General features: G+C 37.2%; 2 protein-coding genes across 3 annotated transcripts; one reads left to right on the top strand and one right to left on the bottom strand.

Moving 5' to 3' along the window:
* Positions 1-523: 523 nt before the first annotated feature.
* Positions 524-12927, top strand: LOC149030185 (ATPase GET3A-like). Its single transcript, XM_089142503.1, has 7 exons — positions 524-1078; positions 1364-1488; positions 5725-5875; positions 6565-6675; positions 12231-12369; positions 12485-12600; positions 12677-12927. Exons 1-7 carry the CDS (start codon positions 818-820, stop codon positions 12851-12853), a joined length of 1080 nt encoding a protein of 359 aa, XP_088998629.1. The 5' UTR covers positions 524-817; the 3' UTR covers positions 12854-12927.
* Positions 12928-15369: 2442 nt separating this feature from the next.
* Positions 15370-19754, bottom strand: LOC149030186 (zinc finger CCCH domain-containing protein 48-like). 2 transcript variants are annotated; one of them, XM_089142506.1, is made up of 10 exons: positions 19634-19754; positions 18820-19448; positions 18624-18719; positions 18364-18453; positions 18137-18238; positions 17789-17935; positions 17171-17290; positions 16798-16857; positions 16039-16136; positions 15370-15883 (listed from the first exon to the last, which is right to left on the bottom strand). In XM_089142506.1, exons 2-10 carry the CDS (start codon positions 19444-19446, stop codon positions 15742-15744), a joined length of 1482 nt encoding a protein of 493 aa, XP_088998632.1. In that variant the 5' UTR covers positions 19447-19448; positions 19634-19754; the 3' UTR covers positions 15370-15741. The 2 variants fall into 2 exon arrangements, with proteins under 2 accessions (XP_088998632.1, XP_088998631.1); XM_089142505.1 differs by having other exon boundaries at positions 18820-19754.
* Positions 19755-21589: the final 1835 nt, after the last annotated feature.

Here is a 21589-nt window from a genome sequence, read left to right on the forward strand (position 1 = left end):
TAGAGAATTTAGACTCGATTGGAAGGAGGAAAATGTATGGGTGGAGATCTCATTAAACTTACTATCTCTATATAGGATGCTATCACTATTACGTCAAAAGCACATCTACAAATCTTTTTCTTCACCGATATATCCAACTAAGGTTTAAAGTATCGGTATCAAGTATTGTATCGGTTAGGCGATTTTAAGAGATGTATCACCTCGTATATTGTATCGTATCGTATTGGTCATTGTATTTTAGTGTAATCTAATATAGAAACCTATCGATTTGTATCGTATCATAGGATATGAATCTGAATTAAATATTCATTCAATATTCGGGTGACCTCCCAACCCGGCCCAATTTTGAAGCTAGTCTTGACCTAGGAATGACTGAGACTTCTCTGCTCAGTGATCTGGGCCAGGCCCAAGGCCCAGAGCCCAGAGCCCAGAGCCCATGGGCCTGGGTTTGCTGAGCGTTCTACACCGTCTCAAGAGTGAAGAAAAGAACCAAAGGGAAGCAATGAAAGCATATGCTTCTGGTTACTGGACCTCTACGGCTCTACGGCTCTACGGCTCTACGGCTCTACGGCTCCGTGTGTTCCACTTATCATTCCTTTCTCGGTGCAAGATGTGCCGTTAGTTTGCTTGTGCCGTAATTTTATTGTAATTTTTAGGTTTTCCTTTCTAGGATTCAATGATAGTTGCTGTCTCTTTGGTTGAATTCAATTATAGTTAAGGAGGAGAATCGAGAAAGAACGAATCGATCTGATATTATCTTATCTTGCCGGTGAGGGGGAAGAAGGAAGCTTAGAAGGAGACATAGAATTCGCTATTCATGGAGACAGAATTTGAGCTACCGGAAGGAACGGTGCAGAATATATTGGAACAAGATACACTCAAATGGGTTTTCGTTGGAGGGAAAGGTGGTGTTGGGAAAACGACTTGCAGTTCGATCCTCTCCATCCTTCTCGCTAAGGTTCGATCTTCTGTTTTGATCATCTCCACTGACCCGGCTCATAATCTCAGCGATGCGTTTCAGCAGCGCTTTACAAAGAGTCCAACTTTGGTCAATGGATTCACGAATCTCTACGCTATGGTATTGCTTCAATTCTCCCAAAATACCTTCTCTTTAACTAGATTTGGTTCATCTTTTCTATTTTTCTAGTTTAAATTTTTTTTGAAGAGGAAACCCTACCCTTCAATCTTTTGTAAACTATAATTTATCATGAAAATCGTGTGACTTATGAGTAGATCGATACTCTTCATGTGGGTTGTTTTTCAAAATTAATTATCAAAGGTGTTAATGAACTTATGTTGTTCCTTGAATTTCAGAGGAAGGTCGGTTTTCTTGCGTTCTTACCATGAATGCGTTGTTTTGTAGGAGGTGGATCCCAATGTAGAGAATGACGAATTACATAATGCAGAAGGAATGGACGGCTTTGTGTCCGAGTTGGCTAACGCAATTCCTGGAATTGATGAGGCCATGAGCTTTGCGGAGATGCTCAAGTACGTTTTCTTGCATTGTAATTTCTGAACAGAACATCGGTCGTCCTGGCCCCCCAATATGAATTTCCTGCAATTACATTGTTGATGTTTGGTCAAGGTGGAATTTCTTTGATGTGTTCAGCTTATTTATAGTAATATTGTTGGCTAACTGTTCTTGTTCAAATTAGCCGTTGCATGTATATGCTTTTGCTTGAATTACTTGGGTATTAATTGGCTAGTTAATACTTGTAAATAAGACCATAAATGCACATACAAAATATATTTACAGATTACTCTTTGGAGCACTGAAAACCAGCGCTTACTATATTTTTACACTCTACACTTGGCATTCCTCTCAGGACCTGACTTACCAATTGTACAGAAAAAAAGTACTAAGAGTTCCCATGAAAGAAATTTTTCTGTATGCTTTTTTAGACAGTGTATGATAGAAGCAACTAGCAAATAACCTTTCATAGAAGATTTTGGTCTTTGTTTACTGGGTTACTTATAAGCGCTGTGTACATGTGCTCCTTTATGCTGTGTAGAACATCTACAACAAATATATGCACATGATTCAAATTTTTTGATATATTCACTTTCCATGATAAAAGCTTGTATGAATCATTCACATTGAGAAAATTAAGAGCCCCTTCAGTGTTAAAGAAAGTAAATAAGTAAACCATAAAGGAGCACATGAATATATTTGAGTTTTAAATTAGACTAGAAAATTTCAACCTGCCTTTGAACCAATGTTTTTGTTAATTATGCTTTGAAGCTTATTCATGAAATCATTGCAATTGTTTGTCCTCTAATCTCTTCTTAATATCCTTTAGACAATTTATGAAATTTTGAGTCTACAAGATTTTAGCATTAACAATAGTTTTAAAAAGGACAAACTTGGTGACAAAGGCTTCCACACAAGTAGAGTCCCTTTAGGGGGGGGGGATTTTCCTCTGTCTTACCCTAAAAAGCTTTGCTGAGAGGTTGTTTTGATGCCTTGACCTTGGAGTACAATTGTGGTCTACCAAACGTTGCACCAAGGCCCACCACCTGGCACTAACAGTTTAAATCCTCTATTTTTTATTTTATTCAAATTGTTTGCAAGATTTTGTTACTCTTTACAAATTTGAGGAACAAAATCCATCAGCATTAATTTTTTTTTTTTTTTTTGTCTTTTGTAGTTTTTAAGTATAACTATGACTGTCCTTTGAGACCTCAAAAGTAGACAAATTCCTTGTATTAATTTTAGTAACACATTCATGATTCGTCACTATACAAAGGGTAATGGTAACCACACCGATATCTACTTAATTCAAAGTTTTCTTTACTACACCTTCCCTATTTTGAGACTCTGTAAGTTCAACTCTGAACTTCAGATAATTTGAGAAATGGAATGGATAATCACTGGGTGCAACTGTCTTTGTTCAAGTTTAGTGGCTCTAGGAAGTATCCCCTTTTATTTGTCAATACCAAATCAACTCGAGGATAGGGGGATTTCATGCATTTTCTTTGGTCGTCATAGGTCAAAGATCTAACAGTGATATTTAAATGTACTTGATTTTTTGTAGTCGTCAAACATGTGGTGTGGGCCTTTAAGTTAGCTATATCATTCAATATATCGTTTTATTAATACCTTGAATAAGATCTCGATGCAACTGTAAGTTTAACATATCATAGTCGTTGAGGTGTCTAGGCAACCCAAGGCATTGGTGAGGGGTTTGGATGATACCAACAAGGTGACCCTACTTGTCAGGCACCCTTGCCTTGTGACATGTTGACAACCATTCAATAAAGTATCACATTGGTTGTGAGTCTTGTGACGACTCCTCATGTTGTTAGCCTTTGTTATTGGTTCAGGTAAATTTTTTTAAAAGGAAGTGGCCTCACATGCCTGATGCTTCAGTTCTCAAGTGGCATACTTGGTAATGTCCATACTGTGATTGCAAGAACATTGTTGCTTTGCTTCTGAAGTTTAAGTTGTTTGCTCATCATTGTAGTGTAAGGTATATGACCAATTTGATGGCTTCAATTATGGAATTGTTTTTGTGGTGTTTAATTTCAAAATATGTTATATATAGCTTTGCTGCCTTATTTGTCTTTGCGATTCTCTATTTTTTTTTTTCTTTCAAAGAAGTTGTTTAGTTAGATTTTCTACTACAAACACAATTATAAGTTGACCGACTACTGCGTAGACGCCTATTTCAGGAAACATAGTATCTGTTGTAGATTGTATGAACTGAAGGATTCTAGGAGTGCATACACTTGTAAATTGTGTACTCATAATCAATTTGGACGGTGGCCATCAATCTGAATATATTCGGATATTCTGCACTGTTGATTGGTGATTGTTTGTTATACTGATGGATTAAAATAATCAAATAATTCCTTTTCAAGAGCTTTGCTTCGGATGCATTAAAAAAAAGATTCCTACTCGAAGTTTGATAGAATAGAATTGCTAAGACTTTAGAGTGGGAAGAATGCAAGTTAATCGTAATCAACAGTATTGGGGGGCCAGTCTCACTTTGGGGCCTTCCTATTCGGACCATTAAAGTCAGCCTTTGTGTCCTTAATCAAAGAAAAAACTAGGCTTTTGTATCCTTTTGGTTAGGTACCTATGGGTTATTCACCAGTATAACTTTCATGGCAATTTCAGCTTCTTTATAGCTTTTTGCTTATACAGTAATTCTTAGAATCATGACATGATCACTAGTGCCTTGGATTGTATTGATGCAGTTCAGGTTTCTATGAGATACCTGTATCTGTTGGGTGGATCCCTGTGAAGAAGGACAAGGAAATGGAAATTTTAAGTGGAGAATCAGCAAGATCACAGAAATTATGAGTCAAATCAAGAGGATAGAAAACAAAACATTTTTTTTGTTTTTTTTTTTTGTTTTTGTTTTTGATATATATTTTTTTTAATATATATATTAGTGAAAGATTGGAACCAAAAGAAACATAACTCAATGACAAAAATAGAAATTCGAGAACTAGCAGCAGCCCATCACTTCTCTCTTTGGTTAATTTTTTTTCTTGTTATTTGTCAGTTTTCTGACTTTGTTGCTGTTTGGTTGGTCATTATTTATCTAATAAGATCATGTGCTCTTGAGATGCTCAATTGTACTAGGAAAGATATCAGTTACCACTGATATATTGAAGAGGTGTTGGCCTGCACTTTTTTTGTTAAAAAGGGATAAGATTAGATGCCTTCCGGAAACTATGTGGGCTAGTAGAGGCCGGGCGCCACACATATGCGAAAAAATCATATTAGGGCTCGTTGGAAGCAGGAATGCGTGGAGGGAATGGAACTTGTGAAGCATGGGATGTATGAGATGAGTGCTTTAGCCCTTCCCCATGGGCAATGGATTCTAAACTTTTCCTTAGGTCAATCAGTTGCTTGCCTGAGGGCAATTGGAGTTCAGTGAGAAGGATTTGATGCTGTTAACTTAGTCGTTTACAGTTTCATATCTCAACAAGTGCAAGGAAAGCCATGAGGGGAGTCATTCCCTCTGGGGTTCTCGTAGGGAACTCGGTTGTATTCCCTAATGTCTTGCCATTTATTGACAAATTGACGGAAATTGGCTACCTATAGGTCAATTTTTTAAAACCCTACTATAAAAAATGAAATAAAAAAATAGTTTTATAAAAAACAATTTATTTGTAGTTATCTACCTCTATTCATAGTAGTACTGCTCCATGTTAAAGAGGAAAAGATTTCGTAAAGCTAGCAAAGGGGAGAATACCTCTTCTATTGACTAGTTGTCTGGTTAGCCAGCTGGTAAGAAAGATCTGTTCTTTCCTCTCTTACTTGGCTAATAGTTGGCAATACCCTTCCCAAGTTACTAAAAGGGCGGCTTTCGGCTTTTACAGGATTTCTATATTTTGACATTTAGTTTGATTAACAAAGCGAGGTTATTTTAGTCTTTTGTGGATAATAGGATTACGGTATCCATTAGATCATAGGACAGTTGGAGGTCATGATTTCTTGTGGTGGTTGTTTGTAGGCTATAATTGTAAAGGCTGAACGTTTGGATGCTTGGTTAGTTTTTAATTGCATTGCAGTATTTATTTTCTTCTTTGTGTTCTCCTTCTGTGTCTTGAAATCTGTTTAGGTGCTTTGTTGATTCAATACCTAATTTGTTAGTTTGCTTGGTTGCCTTTGTTGATTGGGCCTATTATACTTATCCCTCATGCACCAATATTTTGTTTTTCCTGGATTTGATAACTGTTCCTATGCTGATATTGTATCTTTTCCTGCAGATTGGTACAAACAATGGATTACTCTGTTATAGTGTTTGATACTGCTCCAACAGGTCATACACTCCGCCTGTTGCAGTTCCCATCAACGTTAGAGAAGGGGCTGGCAAAAATGATGACCTTAAAAAATAAATTTGGTGGCCTATTAAGTCAGGTATTTGTTTTCTATATGGTCCATCTTATGTTGGGGGTGGGGATTGGGGATAAAGAAACCTTGTGTTTCTTACTCTGATGTCAATAACAATAATTAATGATTACTTTAGTATCATGTATCTTGAGTTCCAAACTTGTCAAGATTGGTAGGTTAACTAAGAAACCATCATATGATATTATTGAGTTCTGTTTCGTTCTTTCTTTCTTTTTTCTTCTTTTTTTTTTTAATTTTAATTTTTTCTTTCTTTCTTTCTTTATCTTGAAAATCTAAGGCATGAAACGTCTGGCTTTATTTAGATTTTCTATATTTACTATTGGAATTCAAAGTAGATTCCTGCTTCAGTGAAATGTGGTACTGTTAATGTCCCTATAGGTTACTATTTTCCCTCTGTTAGTGGGTAAATCCCTTTGGCTATTCACTTAATCTAGATGAAAAGATGTGATTTTCATTAGTGGATAATTTATCTGGCCTTTATTGATTCTTCAGTTGATTTTGCAATAGTTTATCAAATAGTTAGCAAAGCCTGATTACTGTTTTGAGTCACATATTAATCTGTAATTAGGAATTTGGGAGTAGCAAGCATTTATTTATAATCAATATTACCTTTAGCAGTAGCTAGCGCATTATGCTCTAGGTACACCCTTTATTACCCCTGACAGTAAATGACGATGCTTTAATGTTTTTGATAGATGACCCGCATGTTTGGCGTTGATGATGATTTTGGTGAGGATGCAATTCTTGGAAAGCTGGAAGGCATGAAAGATGTGATTGAACAAGTGAATAAGCAATTCAAGGATCCAGTATGGTCTCTCCATTATGTTTTTATTTCCTGATTTAATTTGATTCTGTATTCTATGATAACTTTGTTTATTATTTTGTTTTTACTTGTTAATGAACTACTTGTGAGACACTATAAAATCACATGAATGCAAGTTTAAGTGGTCTGGTTAAAGGCTCTTGGGTGGGCAACTGCTAAACATACAGAGCCTGGGACTATACATCCTGGTGCCTTTTAAATCAGTATACAGGCTTGCTATGGGTGTTAAGGCAATTCTTTGGTTGCTATGAACATTGCATATGGGGATGGGTGGAGGGGGAAGATGAACCCTAGGTAGTTTATTGTCCAAAAATCAGCCCTGTTGGATGGGTTTCAAATTCTGGTCAATGGTAGAATGGTGTTAGATTGATGAAGCCCCGAAAGACCATGATGGTTCAAGTTAGATCTAGCCCCAATTGGAGAAATAGAGAAATCTGAATATTGAATTAGAATATAAGATAACTCTGATTACAACCAACCAGGAATTAAGATCCTTAAATTCAGCAGTCCTAGTTAAGGTACTGTATATCACAGTAAACAGATTGAAACTTGGTTGCTTATTTTCAATGAATATACAACTGAATTAAGAACCTATAACAAAGATCAAAGCAAAGAGGTTATACCGTGTATCCACTGCAAGTTATTGATTAAATTCACCAGCAGTTCTACTGGATTCACTACTAGGGAGTCTGCTGAATCACTAGTAGGTAGAGCACTCTGATTCACCACAGAATGATAACAAAAAGTAACAAGTGAAATTCATATTCAAATTGATCTACGATTGTGGACCCCAGGTAAACTTCTAGAGAAGACTCAAAACACTAAAATGGAGGAACTACCCAATCCTGATTTAGCCTCAATTAACTGAGGACTAGATAACCAAGATCTTTTAAAGAACCAACTCAACTGGTTATAAGACTTGAAAATTCAGTTATCGGGCTTATGGGTTAAAATTGGGATGATCTCAGATTTGGGTCTTGGATGTATGGTTGGCTATGAGATTTAAATGGTGAGATAATGAAGGATCTTAGAGGCCGTAGGTGAAAGTAAGACAAAATGGATAACTTGGGATAAAATTTCCTATAAGGTAGTTTTCTTGAGACATTAAAAGAGGTTTTCTTGGTGTAAGTGTTATCCCAACAGCTTTGTAGGATTTGATGGGTATTGACGGGAGGCCTCTCAGGAGAAGGGGAAATTTGCTGGGGAAAGGGAAAGAGATCAAACAATGCACACCACAAATGAAAAGAACTCAAAACATCTAATTAATATCACTCTATAGTGTTGGGTTACAAGTAAATATATTAGGAAAGAAAACAAGATTCCTAAAAAGACCATGAAACTGTCATAACACCTTGAGATAATAACTTGCAAATCAATTCTAAGTCTACTCTCTTCCATAGGTAACTTAAAACAAATAAATTAGTGAGATAATATATACTGAATAATTTAACTAATTCCAGTCTTGAAATAATAATTTGCAACTCAATTCTAATTCTGCTCCCTCTTCCATAGGTAACCTAAAACAAATAAATTAGTGAAATAATATATACTGAATACTTTAACTAATTCCAAATCCATATTGGACCAAAGACCATTGGACTGGTTCTTTTTGGTTTTGGGCCTCCAAAACTTAGCAAGCTGCTCCAACCAAGTGATACTGCATTGGGTGGTTTGGGAGTTGTTCAAGTTATTTATTTTTTTGGGGAGGGATTTAGGAACTCAAATCCAAGAAATAAAAGAGAAGGGGAAAGAATAGGGTGAGGATAATCCTAATCTTCAATTAATCTCACTGTTGATCTCATTCTTCAATGGGGGAATGTGGATTGATCGATGTGTAGGCTGAGTCGCAGCTGCATCAAGAATGTTGGACATGAAACATCAAGAAACTTCCACCACTTTTGGATTTTAAACAAAGGATCCCTGTCTTGGACTTTAAAAACCAAGAATCTTTGACTTGGACTTGTAATCGGCAGATTTGATCTAATATAGAGAAAACACAAGCTGCTAATAGGACTTGACTTAGAAATAAAACAGCTGGTGAATAGTTTGAACATTGATCACATCATTCCTTGATTCTTAACTACAGTGGCACTCCAATTCCATTACTTTTACTTCCATTACTACACTTGTGTTGGAGCCTATGAGCTACAACACCTGTGCTTTTTTTATTAGACCATTTCAACATAATATTAGCATATTGCATTCATATGGCTTTTATTTTGCATATCAACATAAATATAATATCAAGGGGAAAGAACACTACTTGATTGCATGGGTAGTGCTTACTCTCCAGTATTTTTGCTCTTAAAGCCATTAGGCTGGAATATTTTTGTAATTACCATTAGATGAGTCAAGACTTGCCGTACATTTGTGGTCCCTCCTGTAACCAGGCACCCATCTCCACAGAAAATGACCACCCGCGAACAATCTCCAACGTCACCTCTGCATCCTTCTCCTCACCTTTCTTTTCAACCCCTGCCACTATCCCCAGATGTCCGCAACTCCTGCTTTCCCTCTCCAACATGTTCTATATATCCAGCTCATGCTAAATTTCAAATTCTTCAGATATGAAAACACGATAACTGTACAAAGAGAGGAGTGAGAACCTTCCAAATGGCTGACACAAGAAGTAAAATACTAGAATTTTGTACAGAACTTTAGCCATTAAAACACGACTTCATAGATTGAGAATATGGTTGCTTAGGTGAGACAACTGACTTGAGAGGGATGGACGGGGAGTGTGAGGAAACCTTGGTAGGGATTGACTTAGGACCAGTTATGACAAGGAGAGGGTGATAGGACCTGCACCTCAAGGACCCAGTGTGTCATCGAAGAGCAAGTTGCCCTTCCATTCTGATGCAGATGATTCTCCCTTCCCTTGTTGTGGCTATATTACTTGTTAATGATACCTAGAGACTCAATCTGATATGATGTATTCTGCCAAGTGCACAAACTGGCAAATAATAGAATAAAGAAGCAGAATAGATTTGGGACCATCCAACAATAAGTATTCTACAATGGAAAGGGTGCCATACAATGCAATCAGTTAACAAAGGCATTTTTTCTTTTTCAGTTTTCTTTTTGGCCTTATGGAAAGTCTTTGCTAAAATGTAATTGCAGCTCGTGGAGGGGGGGGACCCTCTCCAAGGGATCTGAAACTAAGCAAGTAGGTGGTGGTGCTCACTTGGTCTGGTTAATGTCGAGAGGATTTTTGGAAGTGGTGGTAAACTGGTTAATATTAAGGGAGAGACTTAAGGGTGGGAATGTGGGAAAATCAGGGATGGGAAGCATGTATTGCGAACGGGCATTTTGGCGTGCCCCCCGGGGGGGGGGGGGAACACTGAGGCATGGTGATGACATCGGTCCGGGGTTTTGCTGGTTGTTGACTGGGAATGCTCCTTGAAGAAGAAGACGGGGTTCAGTTAATGAGGGCTCCAATAGGTAATCAGTTACTAGAGGACAATGTATCAGCTTTAAAAGCAGCTTCATGGAGTATGTACCACCCACACTGCAAACTTATCTCTCACATAGAAGTATCATTTTCTTATTTACCTGTTGTCATTAATGCAAGCCTAGGTAGCCTGTGCAAGCACGTTGTCTCTTAAGAACCCCTCCAATGCCTTGGGTTGCTCTGTAGCTGGTCAATGCTGTCTATGATTTAGCAAGGGCAGACCAGTGCCAATGGCTTCCGCATAAGCAGACTCCCACTTGGGGGTGGGGGAGGCAATTTTCCTACAAAGCCTTACCCCAACTATTTTTGCTGAGGCTGTTTCGAGACCTTAATCTCAGCCTACATCTGTAGTCCACCGACCATTATGCCTTTGCCCAAAAATTTATAAAAGAAAAAGACCATTGTGCCAAAGGCCACCCCTTTCAACAGTGTCTGTAATGACCAACCCAAAATAACAACAATCTGACAATGAATGAGAGTTATCTGAAGCTAGAAGAAGCGAAGGAAGTACTGAGACATGATTCTAGGTAAATTTCACTCATCAGGGAGGTGTGGAGGAGGTTAGCCTTTGATGTCATCCTTGGGGAAAGAATTGGACCCCTGGTTTTGAGGTCATCTGAGTTGCAGAAAGTAGTTCCAGTGAACTATTCTCTTATCAACACCACTGTGAGTACAGAAATCAGAGGAGTATAATCGCAAGAATATCAAGTGAAGAAGAGGGAGAAAAAAAACAGCTAAGAACAAGAATAATGGATTCATGGAGGGTATCAAACCTAATAAGAAAGACTGAATGGATGAGAGAGTCTGAGCCAAGGGGAAGCAGCAGCCACTGGTTGGACCAATCTGTCGATTCTCATAGTGACCACACATCTCAAACAAATTTTCATTCATTATTCTCAGTAAAGATGTTACTTTTACATATAACGGAAAGAACTTCAAATCCGAGGCTAGTACAGAAATATAAAGCAGCGCTGAAAAGTTACTAAAAAGAGATCCTACTTGTCTAATCAAAATATAAAATAAAAGATTGACCAGAATCCTCCAAGGCTCCAAGTTTGGATTCTGTTTAATCGTGGCCTGAGTTTGCAAATCTTGTCACCCCAGTTTATAGCCACCACACATATAATTGCATCATTCCTGTGTAGGAGTCTTGGGTAGAACCACACAACTTGTTAGTGTTCTTTTTCCCAACTGGAATGATCTTGGACTCTTTAATCGTGAACAGCGCAGATAATCTGAAGCTTTTGAACAAACTGGAAAAAGCTTAAACTCTTTGTAATGGGTTGATGTTTTTATATGCTTGTTCATTTAATTATTTCATTTTGCCTACGGGTAGGCAATAAAAATGTGAGAGAGCTTCCAACAAGGACATTGTAAGGAGGAATCTGCGTAGTACAACCAATGAGGGGTTGGAAAATGGCATATTACATTTGAGGCCCATATGATTAGAGTAAGTGAGAGATATGTCAATGTGGTCCCAATGTTTATTATGTGAGGAAGGTATAAAGGAATCTATTCAGAGTTCAGGGTACCAATCTCTTCCATTTAAATGTATGACGTGCGTTGAAATTTCTTCAAATATTTAAATAATTCTTTACTAGGGGATCAACTACACGGACAGTGCAAGAGTCATACCGTGGAAGACCAATTGTGGGAAAACCAAAATGTTTGAGAGAAGAAAAAGGGGAAGGGGGGGGGGTTGCAGTTATTAGATATTTTAGGACTGGCAATATACCACTCGGGATCTTATAAGTGGTCCAGCATATACAATTTTGAAAAAAGCTGGCTTTATCAAACTTCCTTTCTTGGTTACATTTGGACTTATGCTCTTATTGGACATGGAAAGGTCGACATTTCAGTTTTCAGTATCAATTGTCGGGTACAAGGTTTAGCATTTTTCATCTCAAGTAAAATTTCTTCAGGTTTTTAGTTCACCAGATGGTGTATCGTTTGCTGCCTATAATATCTTGATGTGATGTAGAACATTGACATGAAACACCAAGCTTGGCTCTTTTGAGCATTTGTTGTAGGCATACGTCCATAAATCCCTTTGGATCTAAAATTCGTTTCCTTTATGCCCTGAACAGGACTTGACAACTTTTGTCTGTGTTTGCATCCCTGAATTCTTGTCACTTTACGAGACAGAGAGGTTGGTGCAAGAACTCACAAAATTCGAGATTGATGCTCATAATATCATCATTAATCAAGTACTCTTTGATGATGAAGGTGTGTTTGTTAATTATTTGTATTTGTGACTACCTTACATCCATGTTGAGTTGCTGCTAGCGTGTTTCGTACTCCCCTCCTAAAAAAACTCACAGTGAATTTGGTATTTCTGTAGCTGCTGAATCCAAGTTGCTAAAAGCACGTATGCGGATGCAACAAAAGTATCTCGATCAGTTCTACATGTTGTATGATGACTTCAACATAACCAAATTGCCATTGCTCCCAGAAGAGGTCAATACCCATTCCAAACCTTGTCCTCTTTACTGACTTTTTATTACCTTCATTGATTTGCTCTCAATTTTCACAGGTGTGTGGAGTTGAAGCTCTGAAGGCATTTTCCAATCACTTTACAACACCTTATCAGCCTTCCCTTGTTAGAGGAACGGTTGAAGAGCTGGAGCAGAGAGTATACTTGCTAAAGGAACAGTTACAAGAAGCGGAGACTGAGCTGGAGAAACTGAGAAAAGGAAAGGAAAAGGTCTGATCTGTGTTTCCATTTGCAAGTGACCCAGTTATTTTGTATTGCTGATGCAGGAATGTCTGGCTACATCAGAGGAAGATATTACTTTTCTCTGCTTCCTGTTGTGAATGCTGGCCATGGAAGGTGAAGAATTTTGTTTAGGGTCCAGAAGCAGGACTACCTCTAGATTGTTTCATCTACCCAAGATTTGTTATTAGAGTAAATGCGTTGTCCTCTTTTCTTGGATCCTTCAAAATATGAAGAGGTTAATCTAATGTCTAGTCTACATTGTTGAGCACATAGAATGCATTTTTCCTGTCAGGCTGTACCATGGTTAGCAAATTCAGACTCGAGAATAGTTCATGATATACAGAAATTCTGGGTTTTTGTTGATTTGAAACTTTCAAGGAATGATTAGAATTTGTAATTTGATCCAAAATACTAAGATGGATTAATTTGGATATTAATTAAACCCTCCATGGGGAGATAAAGGTGTCCAGGTTCTCATGGATATATAGTACAGATGAGGCTTGATTTATTATTATTATTTTTTTTTGAGGGGTTGAAGGTTTGATTTATTATTAAAGTACACGTGTCTCCTATTTTATGAAATTTGGTCTAATTTGGTAAATCTAGTATGGTCGGAGGTTCATGTAACAAACTGTAGATTTGTGAACTCCTCCATTGGGTTGTTTGTGCCCTGTAAACCCTAATTTTTGAGAACTAACTTCATTGAGTTGTTTGGGCCCTGTAAACCCTAATATCAAGAGGTATAATCCAATTAATACCTCTTCTGATAGACTCTTTAAGTTACCAAGCACTATCCATTCTCTCATTTTACCCCCATAAGCTCCTCTAATGTATTGCCCCTTCTTCAATGACTTCTTTTATTTAGAATAGAGCAATATTACATGGGCAATTGTTGATGCTAAGGTGCACTTGAATTCTTATATATAATATTTCTTTTATGTGTAACTCACTGAGATCGTTTCTAAATCATTTAAGGATCATATAGAACTAGGCCTGTAAACGGATCGGATTCGGCTCGGATACACCAGTATCCGAATCCGATTAGCAAATCTACTATCCGCAATCCGAATTCGGCAAAAATTTAGAGAAGGCATCCGAATCTGAAACTTTATCGGATATCCAATAATAATCCGATCCGATAAAATATTCGATTATTGATTGATAATTGTCACTTTTTTACATTTTTTATTATAAATTTCTAATTTCTAATTACCGAATACCCCTATCCGATTACCGGTATCCGAATCCAATTATCATCTATTTTTAAAGGAAAAATGTTAAATATTTTACTCTATCCGGATAAAAATTTATCCGGATATTATCGATCTTGATAAGCAAATATCCGAATCCGAATCCGGTTACTTAGCGGACGGATATGGATATTTTCCGGTAAGAAAATTTCCGGATTTGGATACCCTTAAATGAATATGAATGCGAATGAGGTGGATTTCGGCTATCCATTTACAGGTTTATATAGAACCAATGGTAGACTTAGGGCGGACCCAGGAGTTAGTATTGGGAGGGTGAAGTATTGATAATTTACATCTGGAAAGAGAGTCAGATGAAAAAATTTTAAAAATCGAGAAATGAGAGTGTGAAGTTTCGAAAAAAGGTTTTTTTAGGGGTTGGGGGGAGGGGAGGTGCTGATATTTCACACATAAAAGGAGGACTAGAGACTAAATTTCAAAAATTGAGAAGGGAAAAGAAAATTTTCCAAAAATTCAGGGAGGGCCAGCCCCCCTGCCCTGGGATAGCTCCACCCCTATTTGAGATGCGGTAGGCTATATCAAATAGAGAATAATGTCCAAATAGTACACCTCATATTTTGAATATACATTTCCTAAAGAGCTTTGAATAATATTAATTGTAAGTGGAAATAAAAAGCTTACAAACATTTGCAAATTTATATGATGAATTTACAGAATGAACATATACAAAAAGAATAAAGTCAATTGGATGAGCAGTAAAGGATTTATGATCCAAATATTGAGCAGGGTCAAATTCAACCATTGTCAAACAAGGGCGGCTGATTGGGTGGTCGATTGCCAATCAACCGGTTTAGATATTGAATTTAATTTTATGCGCAAAAACTGACCCAAAAGGACCCAAGTACCTTAGAGGTTGCCTTAAAACTTTATTTAAAATATCCCAACTATTTTAGAGGCATTTAAATGCTTGAATAAGGGAGAAAGGGATGCTATAAGCAAGGGAATTGGACTCCAAGAACTGTTGGGAACTCTTTAGTAATCCTTTAAATCATATGCATCCTTCTACTTCCACGTATAACTTACGTTAAGTTTGGTGAAGTTTAGAGGTGGAAACTATATGACCTAGATTAGAATGTGGGATATCATGGGACTTATGAAAGTGGAAGGATTGTAAGTCAATCTCAACAAGAAGGACAAGAAGAACCCCAAATTGTTGTAATACCAGTAGGAAAGAACCCCATAAAAAAAAAGAGAATTAGCATTACAAACTGATTTTGTATTTTAGTAAATCTAAACTTACAATTTAGAGAACAAAATTTTTATCTTTTATTAGCTGAAGTAAAAAAATTTACAGGATTAACGTCCAGGCATTCCTAGACGGCTCATTACATTACAAAATTCCTATCACTTCCCCACCTACTGCACAAAAATTCTGCAGAGGAAGCAATCCAAACTACAGAAAAATGGCCATAAAAATCGTGACCACCAAAATTAAAAGACTATTCACAAACAACGCTAGAGTTGATTTCAACAGACCAGTGACCATTTGACAAATAATGCTACACTGCTGAGACTATTTCACCAAGAATGTCACCATTGATTTCAGTCGAGCACAGAGGAGAGACCATTTAACAAAGGATGCTACTCGTGATTCCCATCGAGCAGCTACTGGAGTTAGTTTGCTGGTTCAGCAGGCCATTTCCACACACCGAGTTTGCCCGCTCCATCACCAGTAAATAAAAACTGAAGGCCACCACCAGCTATTTGTATTGTCTGAACCGCTTCTCTTGAGAATATTCTCCCTCTTTTACTGAATCTAAAACACATGATACAAAGAGTATCAGCAGTTTGAAGGCAAAGAAGATAACTATAATTTATGGGTAGGAAAAAAGAGAACAGGGAAGAATGGTAAATAGAAGAAGAGTAAATATCTTTCTTTTAAAAAAAAATGCCGAGGATTGTAATACTCACGATGGTAGGTCATAAATGTGAACCGTATTATCATTACACGAACACATCAGGACAGGTTTCACTTGTGCAACAAACACTCCACAGAGGGCGAGCACACCCTGTAATAAGAGATAAAAGAAATCAACAAATTTTTTTTTTTTTTGAATAACAGGGTATTAAAATTGAACAAGTCGTCAAGATTGCAGTAGTAGACAGAGAAATTAAAAATGTGTCCATCACAGTAGAAAACCATGCTAGTAGATAAATTTAAAGATGAGAGTAAAGAATGCAAACAGCAGTGTAACACTGCAGAGTGATTCAACTCGGAACCCTAGAATGTAAAAACAGTGGTATATCCATGCACAAAAAGCACCACAGGAATCAGTTGCCATTCAATAAACTAAAGTCTGTTCTTTGCATGGAAACTAAAAGATGAGATACCCAACTCAAATTCTTGAAGACAGACAAGTCCTAGTAGTCCAAGGTAACCCAACACTAGTGATGAGACCAAGAAATTTCAAAGAGCAGAAAACCTATCAAAGCACCACCTTTCCCCTTTCCCCCTTCCCCCTTCCCCCTTCTCTCTTTTTTTAAATGTATTTCGAAATTAAATTTTCTAAAGTAAACATAAACGGAAAATTCATACCAACACCAAAACAGGATGAGAACCAGTATTCAGCAAATTAAAGGTATACCAAAACAAAGAAGATTACAAGAAAAGAGGTACGTAGAGCAACAAAACCAGAAAACACAACAGCTAGTTAAAACATTATGGCATACATTTTCTTCAAAGTGTGTGTGTACAACTTCCAAGTTGCCACGTTCTGTAGCAGCCCACACCTGCAAAAGTAGAGTATAGGGGAGACATCAATAGCTATAATACATGATCAACCATAAAGAACTGTACAATAAATGGATTGAAATGCCAATAGTTAAACTAAAAGGAAAACAACATTGCAAGACAGCACAATTCCCTGTATTCAACTCTATCCTCCTCTCCTTGGACAGAGGTGTCTGCCCTTAATGTGGAAAGAGAAAAATAGACATAGAAATAGGTGCTAGGATACGCTATGCAGTTTTGCCAGACATGTAACACAATACCCAAAAAATATAATAATAATAATAAAAAAAGAGCGGTGGAACATAATAATACCTTAACTGTTTTGTCAAGTGAAGCTGATAATAGAAACTGATCCCAACAAAGAACAGACGTCACAACTGATGTATGGCCTGTCAGGGTATGTATGCATTGGAAAGTATCTAGGTCCCAAACCTGAAATTTGTTCAATAATCACACTAAAGATTAGGATCAGCAAACCTACCGAGAAAATACTAGAAGTCAGCAAAAAAAAAAAGGATTAGAGAAAATTGAGGATGATAGGCCAGAATAAGGTTATTATCCTATCCAATCAATCTCAAAGATTTCAGGTTGGGCAAATATGATGGACAATGTCTACAGAAAATTCAAAAACATGTAATTCAAGGAAAAAAAGAACCTATTATTGGAATATTACTTTCTATCAGGCATTTAAACAAGAACTGTGGTTTCCCTGTCTAGCAAGAACAACTTGCTATTGCCTATAAGGTCTAGTCATAGTTTAAAAATGTAAAAGATTAGGCTACATACTATTATTAATGTCCTCAAATAAAAATTCTGCATACATGACAACAGACTCAAGGAAAGAAAATTCAGAGCATTGAATACAATTGGATGTTTGCAGTAATTACATCCTTTCAAGATAGTAAAGTGATTGTCGCCAGACTAACTTACCCTTATTGTATTGTCCATTGAGCCAGAGTACAGTCTACCTTTTCCCATGACTAATGTAACAACGCCAAGACTGTGACCCTCAAGTGATGCAATTGGTAGAAAGCAGTTATTTGTCGCATCAATTCTCCATACAAGTATTTTACCATCCTTTAGAAAATAAAAGGCATGATTAATATATGTTGGAAATTAAAAAAAAAAAAAAAAAGGAGAATGTTTGCTCAATAATCATCATTTGGCATAGCCGCATAGTTAGACATCAAAAGGGGGGCTGATCATTTTCACAACTAAAGAATGTTCATCTGTTTCTCAAAAACTCCAAGCAAATCGATAGAAAGGATAAAGGATTACCTGGGTTCCGGCAAAAAGTACACCATTTTGCTCAACAATGGAATATACTTGTCCAACTGGTCCTGTAAGACTATGTTCAGAGCCGGTTTGGGTGTTCCACACCTGCGATGTACCATAACAGACAACAAATTAAGCAAGGAGCAAGGTATCAGATGCCAAATAATATATACCCAAACTTGAATCTATAAAAGAAAGAGAACAAACCCATCCATGAAAATCAATCTCACCTTAACAACATCAGGAATTCCAACCAAAAGCCACGGCCCTTCACTTGTTACACATCCAATTTCATCTCCCAAATTTACCTCAGCAGTACACTGAACAGAACAATAAAATCCATTATCACATAATACAGAAACATACACAGATTAATATAAATATGGATGGCAGATACAGATGCAGTAGATGCCTGCATTATAGTAGGCTAGAGGCACTAAAGAAATTAAGCTAATGTACACAGAGATAAGAATTAAATAATTATAATCACCTGCCCAGTGTGACAGTCCCATTCCCGTAAAGTTTGATCTTCACTCCCTGAATAAAGCTTGTCAGAACCGGATGGAAGAGCGATACCAGTAATAACCTGTGAGACGAGTAATGATTAGTGAAACTGAGACGACCTAAAACAAAAGCTCTGCCCTAAAAGTCGACGCAAAAACAAATTGTAAACAAGATGAGAGTACCTTCTGGTGCCCATGAAGCTGCTTCAATAGTGTAAAAGAATCGCCCAGAAACCAAGAGTGTGCATTCTTGCACTTGTCTCCATTATTACAATTTCCAGCAAGCCAATCACGGCAGACTTCGTCTTGCGTTTCGGTAGGCACAGTAGCCGACGGGGCACCATGATTTTCCACTTGAATGTCGGGATGAAGACCACTAACACTAAGACTTTCGTCTTCCTTTTTGGGGGAAACAACAACCCCATCATGACCTTCGTTTTCTGTTTGGGGAGGGACTGAACCACAATTTTTGTCTTGCTTCTTGGGAGGCGAAATACCACAATGACTTTTCTGTTGCAATTTTGAAAGGACTGGACCATGACTTCTTATTTGCCTTTTGGGGTTCCTTTTTTCTTGCGTTTCGAGAGGAACAATAGTATGACCTCGGACCCAGGAGGAGTTTCGCTTCTTCAAGGAAATTCCATTGATACTCCCGGATTTCTCCGGCAATTCCTGGTGAAGGTAAGGGCAGGGATTCCTGTTACAACATCCCTTGAGCCAGTAGCGACACACTTTCTGCGGTTTGCGATACGGAGCACCCAATCGACTGAAGACATCCCTTGCGCCAGAAGAGTTGATCGCAATAGCCATCACTACTCAAATACAAATAAACGAAAATTCTTAAACTCCGAAGAAATTCCATCCTTTTCTTCCCCAGATCGGCGGTGTACGACGACATCTCGAGATAGAAAGTCGAAAACCCTAATCTGAAATCGAAACCGAAACCGAAACCTAAACCTAAATCCTAAACCTAAAATAGAAACGTAGCAGATCAAACCTGTTTAATTAACCACGATCAGTCGAACGAGCAATAGAGAAAAATTCTCCGCTTAGAGACGAAGAATCAGCGATTTCACTTCTCGAAGTCGGAAAAATTTGCAGAGTGCCGCCTTCTGCTTTCAAACTGCTTTCAAACTGCTTTCTACGAATTGTACAAATGTACAATACGCTCTATTTATAGATTATACTAACCTACGAAAATACAAATTCCAATAATCATTGACTCGCGGCTGTCGTTGGATTGGGATCACGTGATAATGCTGGATTTTTTTGTTTGCATCAGTTTACACGTGGCATTTATCAATTTAACGGTCTGGATTCGGAGACTCTGTTAATTTTGCACTCCTCATGACGATTTCTTCACACATTCTTTGTTGTTGGCTGAATCTAAAATGAGATGTGGAAAACTGTCAACTTCTCAACGAAATGTCAAAATATGATTTCACTAGTTTATTTTTTTTTTCATTTTTTTGTGTAATTTTCATTTGGACCTGAGGTTGGTTTAGGTCACTTTTAGTTAGGGGTGTAAACGGATCGGTTTACGGATCTGGATAGTGGTATTTACCCTTTTGTCAAGTCCTAGTTATACCTTTAATGACGGATTGTCGGAAAATAATAATCCTAATCGGATTTACTCGGAAAGAATCACCAGAATAAAGAAATGATAATTGGATAAAATTATTTTCTTGAATAAATTATTCTAAATAGCAATGAATATAGATTGAATACAAGTTTTCGTCTACCTAGTAACATCTTTACCACTTTATTTGTGAGGGTTAGGTTTCAAATTTAAGAATTTAACAACTTTAGTAGTTATTTTAGCAAAAAAATAAGTTTAGAAGAAATACTCACATATTTTCAAGTAAAAAATATATAAAATAAGGAAAAACAAATCCAAATAAGTAACTTAATCGGATAATTTTATCGGATGACGGATAATAACCGGATCAAACTTAAGGGGTACTACCACTATCCGCATCCTATTAGTAATCGGACGGTTTATTCGGATACCTCTAAACGGATGCGGATGCCTTATTTTCGGGATTTTTTGGGTAATTTTCATTGGATCCAAGTTTACACCCCTACTTTTAGTCCAGTTTAAATATACTTTTGCATATGGCTTTTCAGTGGTTTTAAAAAATGATTAAATAAGCACAAATTTAACAACAACCGTTAGTTTAAAAAAATTTCATAATTTTATATATTTTTATATTTACATTCAAAGATTTAAGATTTTATAAATTTACAAATAGAGTCTCTGCTTCTACTTGACTCTAAACCCAACCTGCAACACAGGTGTCAAGTTGAACTTATTAGAGTCACATCCCATATTCTGCATCTTTCTCAACCTCATTTCAACTGAATCATTCAAACCAAACTTTGCAACGATCTCTAACAAACGATTATAAGTGTAATTACTTGGAACACAAAGACCCATATTTGGTTTGATCGGAAATGTAATTCGCTTCATCTACCAACCATTAGCTACCCAAACAGCGGATAAGGAACCCACAAGCTCCAACAATATTATGCAACAAGATTTCACCACATCCATTGCCAAAACCTTCAACTGAGTAGTTTCTCGGGCCAGGCCAGAATTGAAGCCATGACATTATATGTGTAATAGATGTATCTATAACCATCTTGTTCTGTAGCCTAGGAGAAGAATGTTAGGGGTAACCGGATGCACAACCATGAACAGGGAAGAACACAAACAAAGCACACAAGAGGGATTTAATGTGATTCAGCAAAACCCTGCCTACATCCACTAGAGAGAAAAGAAGTTCCACTATTTCAGAAAATCTCACACTACTCCCACACCCACAAAATGTTACCCTTTTGGTTCCTTGCCTTCTAGGTTATCCCATAGAGACTATTTATAGTGAAACCTAAAACCCCAAGCCATACAATATAAATTACAATTTTAGGACCCAATTACGCCTCAAACCCAGTA

The sequence above is a fragment of the Hakea prostrata genome, chromosome 1 (genome assembly GCF_041222555.1).
Source record: "Hakea prostrata isolate BN-2017 chromosome 1, UWA_Hpros_2, whole genome shotgun sequence".
Classification (NCBI taxonomy): Eukaryota; Viridiplantae; Streptophyta; class Magnoliopsida; order Proteales; family Proteaceae; genus Hakea; species Hakea prostrata.

Coding starts and splice junctions, on each gene's coding strand:
- LOC149030185 (XM_089142503.1), top strand. CDS start 818: ATGGAGACAGAATTTGAGCTACCGGAAGGAACGGTGCAGAATATATTG. Junction 1,489..5,724: donor AGCTTTGCGGAGATGCTCAA/GTACGTTTTCTT, acceptor CTTTTCCTGCAG/ATTGGTACAAACAATGGATT. Junction 12,601..12,676: donor TGCCATTGCTCCCAGAAGAG/GTCAATACCCAT, acceptor CAATTTTCACAG/GTGTGTGGAGTTGAAGCTCT.
- LOC149030186 (XM_089142506.1), bottom strand. CDS start 19,446: ATGGCTATTGCGATCAACTCTTCTGGCGCAAGGGATGTCTTCAGTCGA. Junction 18,720..18,819: donor AGCTTCATGGGCACCAGAAG/GTACTCTCATCT, acceptor CTCGTCTCACAG/GTTATTACTGGTATCGCTCT. Junction 17,936..18,136: donor TACTTTTTGCCGGAACCCAG/GTAATCCTTTAT, acceptor TATTTTCTAAAG/GATGGTAAAATACTTGTATG.